An 11,731-nucleotide genomic window follows, 5' to 3' on the forward strand; every position below is an offset into this window, starting at 1 on the left:
AAACTGAGCTATATCTGTGATAGAGAAGGTAGTAAAATGATGCTTCTTTAAAAAATTATCTCCTCCAAAACAGAAAGGCAAGCTTCAGCTTCAAAATTCTGGTCAATGGGACATGTTGGTTACCATCTTCATGTGTGTATGAACAAGGGGACACCCTTGCTCAGGTGGTGAAGGCTGCCACTGCAAGTAGGACTTGTGAAGGGGTAGAAAGCACACAGTGACGAGAGGCACATTCAAGCTTCAGCACTTCCATCACAACAGTTTGAGGCTTGAGTCTTGAACTTCTATGCAACTAATTTTTTCATCTTCAGAATTACCTGCATTAAGAATTCTTATGAAGATTAAATAATGCAATGTATGAGAAAGATTTCTGAAAAAAATATGATGTACTGCACATACTGAGGAGTTTGAATACTATCTTGGCTCTATGCCAAAAAGCCAAGAGGAACTCTATTTCAGAGTGTGTGAACTCTGGTTTCTTAATCTCTCTGAACCTGTTCCTGCTTCAGAATAAAAGGAATAATAACTACCTCACTCAGAGGGTTGTTGTGAAGCCTGCAAATAATGTATGCCAAGCATCTGGAATGGTACTTGGCACATAATAGGAGAGATGATAAGTAGGGCAAAAATGTGCTTGATAAAGGGTTAGAGATAGTGCATGGCAAGTATCTAGTTCAGTTCTGGTCATACAATAGGTGCACCATAAATGCTAAGTGGGATGATAATGATAGTGATGAAAATCAGCTGATGATGATGATGATGATGATAACAATGATAAAGATGATGACAATTATTAGAGAAGAAATACTGTATATGATGGCTGAAAGTTTTTAGCTGGAAGCAGTATGATGTTGTCAAAAGAATCCAATGTATTTGAGTTTGAAAACTGAGTCCACTTCTTAGTTCTAATCTTGACCTTGAGCAAGTTATTAGCTTCTCTGAGCCTAAACTTATTCATCTGTATAAGTTTTTGTACTGCTTAAAGGAGATGTTACTAAAGCATATGATCCAACTACTGACATCTAGTATATTCTGGATATATAGTATTAGCCCCTTTCCCCTCCTTCTGCCTTTAGCATACATATCCAAAGCAGCTTGTTTTATTTCACTTGCTTTCAAGTTTGGGATATTGGGATGATCACCTTCTAATTTTTGGAAAGGAAATTTTTGCATTGTTTTATATACATAGATTCATATTCCATTGGTCAGAGCTAGTCATTTCAGACCAGTTATATGCAAAGGGAGTGGTGGGAACAAGAATCTCCAGCTGAGAAGTCACTTTAGAGCAACAAACAAACTCTACTGAAGAGCCTACAGTTGGAAGCTAGTCCTATTTGCCATAGTCAGCTGCTCTTCTCAACTAACCATGCCCTTCCTCCCAAGCACAGTACATACTCCCCATTTCCCCAAGGGAGGCAATCCACTCCTCTCCCTCCATCCAACTCAAAGTCCAGTATCTCCAGGAGTTGCATAGTCCTCACCATAATGTCCAGACCTGTCTTCTCCAGGTCCAGCAACCTAAGATCTAAAAGAACAAGCTATCTGCAAGTTTCCATGGATTTATCATTAAATAAGAATAAAGCTGATGCAGGATACTCACAATGAAAACTTTAAAAACAAAAAAAGGGGGAAGATTTTATTGACAGCAACTGTAAAGCCCCCCTACCTTGAGGGTAGTCCCTTAAATAGCCCAGGATTCTTGGACCTTGTTCATGATTCTCCAGGAACTCAGGCTCAGAACAATCTGAGGTTCTTCCTCATCCATTATCCTCCATGGCCACATTTGAAATGGAAATTAGGACCAATGTACAACTTGGAAACTGTACAATTTATGCAGGCTCTTTCTTACCCAGGCAAATATGGGGTATCAAGGGTTATTTTAAAGTTTCATGAGTCAAAGGGATTTTTAAAAGGTCAGACTCATGGTCTTTTGGCAATACAATTTCTTCCACAATTACTAGAACTCTGATCCACTTCTTTGTAGAGAATTTCATATTCCAATAACCCCTGACAATGTTGCATTTCACCTGAGACTGGTGCTCCTGAAAAAGAATGATAGTTAAGAAGTCCTCCACACTTTTGTGTTCTGGGAAACAATTAACTGCAAAGAACCACCCTTCTGCATATGACTTAGATAAGACTCACAGATGCCTCCTCTGTTTGCCTATGACAAGGCCTCACATAGACCTTTCAAATTTCCATTCTCATCTCATAAATGATTAGCTGAACTGTTTGTCCCCATTGACCAAACTGAATACCTGATCATTTGACTTGACCAAGCTTTAGTCAGGCTTCTTTCCTTCTTTTCAGGTCCCTCAAGTTTGTCTTGCCCCTAAGTTTAAGCAAGCACTAACATGCAGAATGGCTCTTGTTAATGGCACCTTCTGAGAATCAGCTAACTGGAGAGAAAAATGTTTTCAATGCAACTTTACAATCATGCCACCCACTCATCTCACTCCCACTTCTTTCTAGCCTTGTTTACTCCTCTTCTAGAAGCAAAGCTTCATGAATATGGACCACATCTCTCTCAAGATTTGGGGAAATTTCAGCCTTTATTTCTTTAAGTAATCTTTCTGCCCCTTTCTCCATCTCTTCTCCTTCTGGAACTCCCACAATGTGTAGGAATGTGTAAATTCCTTCACTTGATGATAGCCCATAATGTGAAGGAATGTGTAAATTCCTTCACTTGATGATAGCCCATAAATCACATAGGCTTTCTTTTACACTTTTTCATTCTTTTTCCTTTGTTATCTGACTAGATCATTTCAAATAACTTGTCTTTGAATTCACAAATGCTTTCTGCTGCTGAACCAAGTCTGATATTGATGCTCTCTATTTCATTTTTTCAATTCATTCCCTGTATTCCACTCCAGAATTTTTTTCTTATTATTTCTATTTTCCTGTTAAACTTCTCATTTTGTCCTTGTATTATCTTCCTGATTTTGTTGAGATATCTTTTTGTGTTTTCTTGTAGTTCACTGGGCTTCCTTAACAAAACTATTTCAAATTCCATGTCTGACATATTGTAGATTTTCATTTCTTTGGGGTCTGTTTCTGAAAAATTATTGTACTCCTTTGGTGGTGTCATGTTTCCTTGATTTTCCATGTTCCTTGAAGTCTTACATTACTGTCCTCACATTTAAAGAGGCAGTCCCACTCCCCCTGCTTGTGTTCCTGCTCTTACTATCTCTCTGTCAAATAAATAAATAAAATCTTTAAAAAAATAAAAATAAAAAAATAAAGGGGCAGTCACTTCCTCCAATCTTCTTTACTGACTGGCTTCAGGAGAGGAATACTTTCACCTGTTTGCCCTGCTGGAGATTCTGAGGTTTTCTAAGACCTTTTCTATGGATATTCCTGCTTCATACTTCTTGTTCCCTCCTGGGTGGGGATAGGGGTGACTCTTAAGATTGTATTTCTTCTCTTGATCCTGCAAAGCCCCAGGGTGGATGCTGACAGCCTCCGTTTGCTTTATCTAGGGTGGTGCTGAGTGCTGAAGTTTGTGTGCTTTCTCCCAATCCCATTGAGTTGGGCCAGCCTTCGGTGCACACTCACTAGCTGTCTGCAAAGTTCATATTCATTGCCCTCTGAGGCCCACACAGAGAGCCAGCCATGAGATGGGGGGAAGGGTGGAGTGAGGCATGCAGAACATTGGAAATGCCTGTGGGCCATTTGATAGGGGGCAGTCTGTAAGTGAGGTATCCCAGCAGCTCATGGGCAGGCTTCCTCATGGAGAGCATGAAAGAGTTAGTGTGGCCAATGTGTCTGATGAATTCTCAGCCTTGCCTGCTGTACTCCCAGCCTTTCCATGTCCTTCAGTCATGCGGATCACCTCAGTATTCCAAATCAAGTGAGAAAGAATTAGTCCTCTTTGGCAGCACCCCACACACTGGGAAACCAGGCACTCGCACACTCTCACTTTCCCCTGTGGGAGGAATCATGGATCAAGGCATCTCTCTTGGCACTGAGCTGTGCCACTTTGGGGTAGGGGTGATGGTAATGAAGCGAAACTGTTCCTCTTACTCTACTTAATGTCCAATCTCAGATTTTTTTGCTCCAGTGGTATACTAGAACTTTTCCGATGGATTCTTTCACTCCCACAAAAGTATTCTTATGTGTGGGTGATTCTCAAAATCAATGTTTTTTTTTTTGTGGGGAAGAGGGTAGAAAACTCCTATTCTACTATCTTCATGGTGTCTCTCCAGAAGGCTACTTTCCTAATCTGATCTTGGCCATAAGCATTTTATACAACTAAAAAGTGTAATGGGCCTTGAAAGCTCCAGTTCAAATGGGAAATCTCATATATGTTAATCCCAGTTGTTTTATGAATCTGAGTTAACCTATCCACCAGGTGTCACATTGAGCTCCTAAATACTTTTTACAAACTACCCCCAAAATGAAAACTGAAATAGCACAAGAGGATTCACAGTGAGGAGGTAGCCTGAAATAGCATTTTAACCTATATGAGAGAGTTTGGAAAAAAAGTTCCTAGAATATATATATATATATATATGCACACACACACACACATACACACACACACATATATATTGCAACATATACACACATATATACATATACATACACATATGCTTATACATGAAAACATTGAGTATGTATATGTATATATATACAAAAACATGAAAACATTATTAATAACCCATTACTTTTAAAAAAAGTATTTGAGGCACTTAAAATAAAAAATAAAGCAATTTAGGGGAGTCTGGGTGGCTCAGTCAGTTAAGCAGCTGACTCTTGGTTTTGGTTCAGGTCGTGATCTCGGGGTCATGGGATCAAGCCCCATGTCTGGCTCTGTGCTCAGTATGGAGTCTGCTTGTCCCTTCCTCTGTCCCTCCCCACCCCCCACTCATGCTCTATCTCTAAAATAAATAAAATCTTTAAAAATAATAAAATGTTAAAGCAATTTATATAAGACCAAAACCATAGGAATCTGTAATAAAGCAGGATAAAGATGAAAATACAAGCATGGATTAAGAAATTTATTTAGCTTTGAGCTTTCTGAAAAGCATCGACAAAAGGCAAATTGGTTTGATCACAGTTCTAAATATATAATAAAAGTAAGCATTATGAATCACAGGAAGAAAAAATAATTTAGGATCTGTAACTACAATCCTTTTGAAAAAAGTGAAACTTTAGTAATGGAAGGACTTCTGTTCTATAGAACATGTTGACAGGTTGCGGCATAGGGAATAAGAAATGCGCAAAGCTAAGTTTCTCCTCGTAACAGAAAAAAAAATTTGGAGCTCTTGAAGCCACCTAGAGTGGAAGGGTAAGACAATAAGATTACAAAAGGTTTTGCCAACATGATTTGAACCATCTCCATGACTTCTAAAATTTTTGAATAAAAGTTACTAAATTAGGGGCACCTGGCTGTCTCAATCAGTTAAGTGTCTGCCTTCGGCTCAGGTCTTGATCCCAGGACTGAGTCAGGCTCCTTGCTCAATGGGGAGCCTGCTTCTCCCTCTCCCTCTCCCTGCCACTCCCCCTGCTTGTGCTCTCTCTCTCATGCTCTCACTCTCTGTCAAATAAATAAATAAAATCTTATAAATAAATAAATAAATAATAAAAGTTACTAAATTCAAGAAAAGCTTTTATTTCTTGAAGGAAATAATAAAAATGTTTTTATTGTTTGTAAGTGTGCAGAGTATAAGAAAGATAATATTAGGAGTAGAAGAATTGCAGATAGACGTACAATGAAAACAGATACTCCTAGAAATATCCAACATCATGTAGAGTACTTTTCAATATTCTATGACTTGGAATATTCCTATTAATGAATTGTACAACTATATCTTAGGGGAAAATGATACCTTGGTCAAAAAGTTTAGGAGGAGAGACAACTTTTGTCTTAATTCTTTATATTTATGTATTCAAAAATGGAAACTGAAACTATATGATAAGTTGTGGCTTTGAAAATAAAGCCCCCAACAATTTGAAAATTTGTAATATTAAGTCATCCCTTAAAATTAGCTTTTTTTTTTAAGATCTTATTTATTTATTTGACAGAGAGAGAGAGAGACAGCGATAGCAGGAACACAAGCAGGGGGAGTGGGAGAGGGAGAAGCAGGCTTCCCACGGAGCAGGGAGCCCAATGTGGGGCTCGATCCCAGGACCCTGAAATGACGACCTGAGCCGAAGGCAGATGCTTATCAATTGAGCCACCCAGGCGCCCCTAAAATTAGCTTTGATAAAAGACAATTATATTGAGTACGGTTCTGCGCAGCGCGGCTCAGCGGACCGGATCCCAGAGGCCAAGGGCGGGCTCCTCGAGAGGGCGGCGGCGGCACCATGGAAAACCGATTTACGTATGATGATTATCAGAACACGAGTGAATGGCTTCTGTGCCACACCAAGCACCGACCTCAAGTGGCAGTCATCTGTGGCTCTGGGTTAGGAAATCTGGTTGATAAATTAACTGACAGCCAGAGCTTTGACTACAGCGAGATTCCAAACTTTCCCCGAAGTACAGTGCCTGGTCATGCTGGTCGACTGGTGTTTGGGTTCCTGAATGGCAAGGCCTGTGTGATGATGCAGGGCAGGTTCCACATGTATGAAGGCTACCCGATCTGGAAGGTGACATTCCCAGTGAGGGTTTTCTTCCTTATGGGCATGGACACCCTAGTGGTCACCAATGCAGCTGGAGGACTCAACCCTGAGTTTGAGGTCGGAGATATCATGCTGATCCGTGATCACATCAACTTTCCTGGCTTCAGTGGTGTGAACCCTCTCATAGGGCCCAATGACGAAAGGTTTGGACTTCGTTTTCCTGCCATGTCCGATGCCTATGACCGGGATATGCGGCAGAACGCTCACAGGGCCTGGAAACAGATGGGGGAGCAGAGAGAGCTGAAGGAAGGCACCTATGTGATGTTGGCAGGCCCGTCTTTTGAGACTGTGGCTGAATGTTGGCCGCTGCAGAAGCTGGGAGCGGATGCTGTTGGCATGAGCACGGTACCAGAAGTTATAGTTGCAAGGCACTGTGGACTTCGAGTCTTTGGCTTCTCCCTCATCACTAACAAAGTCGTCTTGGATTATGAAGCCGAGGAGAAGGTCAATCATGAGGAAGTACTAGAGGCTGGGAGACAAGCAGCACAAAAATTGGAACAGTTTGTCTCTATTCTTATGACCAGTATTCCACCACCTGCCAAAGCCAGCTAACCAGCCCTGGAGCGGTCTGGCCTCTCCATAATGGGATCCAAGTAGCTACTACATACTTCGGCCCCTTGCTGGGGTCACGTGCCTCTGCCCTTCAGTAGTAGGAAAAGAGAGGAATATCACTATCCTTCAGCTTTCCCAATTTCTCCCACCAGACCCTTCTGCACTGGCTCTTCTGCTCAGTTATCTCAAAGCAGTTATCATCTCCTCCCCCAGCCCAAGAGCTAGATAGAACCCAAGCCCTGCTGTGCCTATGCCTGGGTGTGACTTGGGCTGTTGAACTTGGCCCAGTAGCTACTGCTGTCCTTTTGATATAATGCTTTCACATTCCTGGGGACTCGGTTCTGCCTCCTCCAAAGCACTAGAGCCCACATGAGGGCTAGCCCAGTCCGATACCCCTTGGAGTTTTGTATTACCCTATTTTGAGAATAAAAAGAAAGATGAACTAAAAAAAAAAAAAAAAGACAATTATATTAACCTTTAATTATAACTTGGAAACTTCAGCACTATGATGGATCTGAGGAGTTTTACTTAGACATACATAATTTGGGGGTTCATATTTGATAAAGAAAGTGAGTACATTCCTAAACCCACTGTGAACTAGTGCGCTACATTTTACATTGATACATTTTTATTTATGGGTGAGATTAGGAAGTTGAAAGACTGTGTAACTGAAATAGTTTTATTTAAAGAAGATGTTCTACTACATCAAGAACTAATGATGTAATGTATGGTGATTAACATAACAATAAAAAATTTAAAAAAATAAAGAAGATGTTCTAACCTTCCCCATAATTACAGAGATCAGGCACTTTTCCAACAAACAAACAAACAAACATGTTCATTGATGGAAATACTTGAAATCAACCACAAAAAGAACAATATGGCAGGCAGCAATTAAGAATATATTTGATACAATGGATGTTAGGGTAAAAAACAAAAACCTAAAGCCAAAAGGGAGAGAAAAATGGGCATAAAGAGCAATGATAGCCATAAACTGAAGAGGTTTACATGTAAACCATTCAGAAAGACTAATCAGTCAGCTCCATTGTTGTGTCTCATGAGGCTCTGCCTCAGAAAGGCAATGACACATACCATCTGAAACACAGGAAATTAATGATTATGAGGTTCATGGTTTCTGCAGTTCCAGGTTAGTATCATTATTTCAGTTTTTCATATTCACATTCTTTGTAATGAGTTTTGCATTTTCTTCAATTTTCTTTGGGCAAATATAATTTCAATTCCACATAACTTAATAGGGAAATTGTGTTAGGATACTATAGGAATAAAAGGTGCCCCTTCATTTTCTTTCTGTTTTTTTTTTTTTCCTTCCCTAAGGGAAAAACAAAGTATAAGAAATACTAAAATGAAACTTCACTAAAAACTATGGTGCAAAGTTTTTATATTGCTATTATTGGGGGACCATGTAAACAAAGTTCTCTCTATCACACAAAAATGCTGTGATTTCAGGGTGTACACTAAAAAATCTCCTTAATTCTCTTACGGTATTTTACCTTTACCTAGGATCAGTTGACAGATTTTTAGGTCAGCTCAGGGATGGCAGATAGATTTACTCTGGGTATGAACTTTGTCTCTCTGTCTCTGTCTCTCCCTCTCTCTCCATACATAAAAAAGAGAGACTTTCTAATCTCAATCACTCTCATGCCTTGTTCCACAAACCAACAAAATGTCCAAAATAGCCCCACATTTCATGCTTCCAAACCATATCATGCAGAATTCTAAACAGTCTTTTAAACCTGAAGTTGACACAAACATCCATTAATACATCACATGCCCCAACTATATGTCTCTGAAAATGTGGACATTACATTGTCAGTATTCGGCAGCTATGAGAAGTTGTGCCTCTGTCTACCATCTTCATGAGATCGCCCTCTGAGCACTGAAACAGCAAGATTAACAGAGATCAGATCAGACCCCATCAAATATGTACAGCCATCCTCGTGCAACAGAGCAGCTTTGTGGGTGAGAGCACAGGCACTGGTCCTAGGCTGCCCGGTGTGCATTCCAGCCCCACCCCTTCCTGTTGTGTGCCCTTGGGCAACTTACTTAATTTACTGGTGCCTCTGTTTCCTCATCTCTAAAATGAAGATGAAAATAATAGCACCTATATTATGTTGTTGTTTTGAGGTTACATTATTAATACATGCAAAGTGTTTTCAGGAGTGCCTGGTAGAAAATAAGTGCTAAATGTCTTTTCTCCTTGTTTATTGTTACCATCATCATCATCATCGTCATTATCATCGTCATCCTCATGGTCATCGTCATCACTCCTGGCCGGCAAGACCAGCATATAGCAATATATCTAAGGATATAATGTACATGAGTGTTGGGGATGAAAGTGGTTGGTTAAAATGAGCAGCTTCCCAGCAGAAGGAGCTATTCTAGGAGTAGGAACAAATCTAAGAAGTCTACAAAGAAGGCCAGATTATGACAAATTTACTGACTTCCATGAGGTCTCTTGGGAAAGAACATATAGACTTTCTCCTGTGACCCCCTCACCCCCCAAAACTCCATTGAATGTTCTTTTATATCTTAGAACTGCTTTCTGCACCAGCAACTGAGAAAAACAGGTTGCCTCATTTATTATTCTTAGTTTGCTTTTATAAATGGAAAAAGGTTTGTTTTTAGACAAAAAAAAAGTTTCATTTTTTTTTTTTTAGGAAATAGTATAGAGTACAAGGGTTTAAAGAGACAAAAATTCTTACAGTTGCATTTTTGAGTGCTGTCCTTTTAAAAACTGAGTCACTGTTCTCTCACTTACTGGTGATACCAGACCTTTGTCACTGGTTTTAATAACCATTGTCTGGTTCAGTTTATTCCAGCTATTAGAGCAGAGATGCTAAATACCTTATTAGTACCTTCCTGTTACTGTGTTGAAGAAACTTAGCACAGTGAAAAGGGGTGGGTGGAGATGTTGGGCAAAATCTTAAATGGGAATCTGCTCTTTTTTTTAAGATTTTATTTATTTATTAGAGAGAGAGAGAGAGAGAAAACACAGGCAGATGGAGCAGCAGGCAGTGGGAGAGGGAGAAGCAGGCTCCCTGCCGAGCAGGGAGCCCGATGCGGGGCTCAACCCCAGGACCCTGGGACCATGACCTGAGCCGAAGGCAGACGCTTAACGACTAACCCACCAGGCACCGCCCCCCCTTTTTTTAAAGACTTATTTATTCATTATAGAGCGAGAGAGTGAGCAATTGTAGGGGAGGGGCATAGAGAGACGGAGAGAGAGTCCCAAGCAGACTCTGTGCTGAGGGGGGAGCCTGACGCAAGGCTCCATCCCACGACCCTGAGATCATGACCTGAACTGAAACCAAGAGTCCTACACTCAACTGACTGTGCCACTCAGGCGCCCCTAGCTTTTACTTTTAATTTTAAATCGGCCCTTAAAGAAAAAAGTAATGCAAATTAAGGAAGCCAAACTAATATTCATGCAACACTTACCTCACATAAAGTATGGCATTTAATTATCAAGTCAGTCTTATGAGGTTGGTATTATCTTACAGAATAGATGATAAGATCAAGGCATAAAATAACTCAGGACATATTTAATAAGTCTTTTGAGTTTCATTTCAAATTCCTGTTCTATCTGACCCCAAAGTTGATGATTTTTGCTAGACTTCCTCCATGAGTTCTGAACTGTCTTTTGAAGGTAAATAGCATTTTCTCCCCCTCTCTCTATTCAAATGATGCTGAGTGATGTTGTGCTTGCGGTGAAGAAGGTGTTGTTCTAACTTTCTGGGCTATAGCAGTGAACAAAGAGACAGAGAGGCCTTCCTAAATTGGGGCAAACAAAGGTTGGGGGGAGAGGAAGATCAGACAGCAAAAAAATAAATGTGTAACGTTTCTAGGGGTATTAAGTACCATGAAAAAAAATAAAGCACAGTAAAGGATTAAAGACTGATGGTGGGGAAAGTGCTCTATAGTCTGAAGACTCTCTAGTGAGGTGCCTTTCTAGCAGAGAAAAGGATAAAATAAGAGATGAGAACATCCATCTGGCAGAGAAGGTTTCCATGCAGAGCATGTGCAAAGGCCAGGCCACAGAACTATGGCTATCATGTTTGAGGAACAGAAATGAAGCCAGCATGGTTGAAACAGATTGTCAAAAGTGAAGAGTGGTAGGTGATGAGGTCAGAATTAGTGTTGCCTGAGGTTATTTAGACTGTGTAGGTCATGTTAAGGATACTGGATTTATTTCAAATGAGTTGGGAAGTCATTGGAGAATGTAATGAAAGGAGTTATATGATCTGGCTTAATTTTCATGGTTTTACTTTGGCTGATGAGACGACAACAGATCGTGAAGGGGCCAAGAACAAAAGCATAAAGACTAGTACATTATTGTAATACTTCAGGTGAGCTTATTTTCTTCAACTCATTTCCAGATCATCATTCTTCTTTTATCCTGTAATTCAACCAAACTACATACTTCTCATTTCCTCTGATACCTCCAACCTCTATAAACACTGGGGTACCTTACCAAATATCAAGACTTATTATAAAGTCTGAAAATTCATAGAGTGTAGCACTGATGTAAAGT

General features: G+C 40.1%; 1 protein-coding gene across 2 annotated transcripts; it reads left to right on the forward strand.

Moving 5' to 3' along the window:
- The first annotated feature begins 6,232 nt into the window (after nucleotides 1–6,232).
- Nucleotides 6,233–7,384, forward strand: LOC113934559 (purine nucleoside phosphorylase-like). 2 transcript variants are annotated; one of them, XM_027615817.2, is made up of 2 exons: nucleotides 6,301–6,410; nucleotides 6,491–7,255. In XM_027615817.2, the coding sequence occupies exons 1-2, from the start codon at nucleotides 6,329–6,331 to the stop codon at nucleotides 7,177–7,179; spliced, it is 771 nt and encodes a 256-aa protein (XP_027471618.1). In that variant the 5' UTR covers nucleotides 6,301–6,328; the 3' UTR covers nucleotides 7,180–7,255. The 2 variants fall into 2 exon arrangements, with proteins under 2 accessions (XP_027471617.1, XP_027471618.1); XM_027615816.1 differs by having other exon boundaries at nucleotides 6,233–7,384.
- Nucleotides 7,385–11,731: the final 4,347 nt, after the last annotated feature.

This window comes from Zalophus californianus, chromosome 13, assembly GCF_009762305.2.
Source record: "Zalophus californianus isolate mZalCal1 chromosome 13, mZalCal1.pri.v2, whole genome shotgun sequence".
Classification (NCBI taxonomy): domain Eukaryota; kingdom Metazoa; phylum Chordata; class Mammalia; order Carnivora; family Otariidae; genus Zalophus; species Zalophus californianus.

What these genes read in the sequence shown, in the direction of transcription:
- LOC113934559 (XM_027615816.1), top strand. Translation starts at nt 6,310, where the DNA reads ATGGAAAACCGATTTACGTATGATGATTATCAGAACACGAGTGAATGG.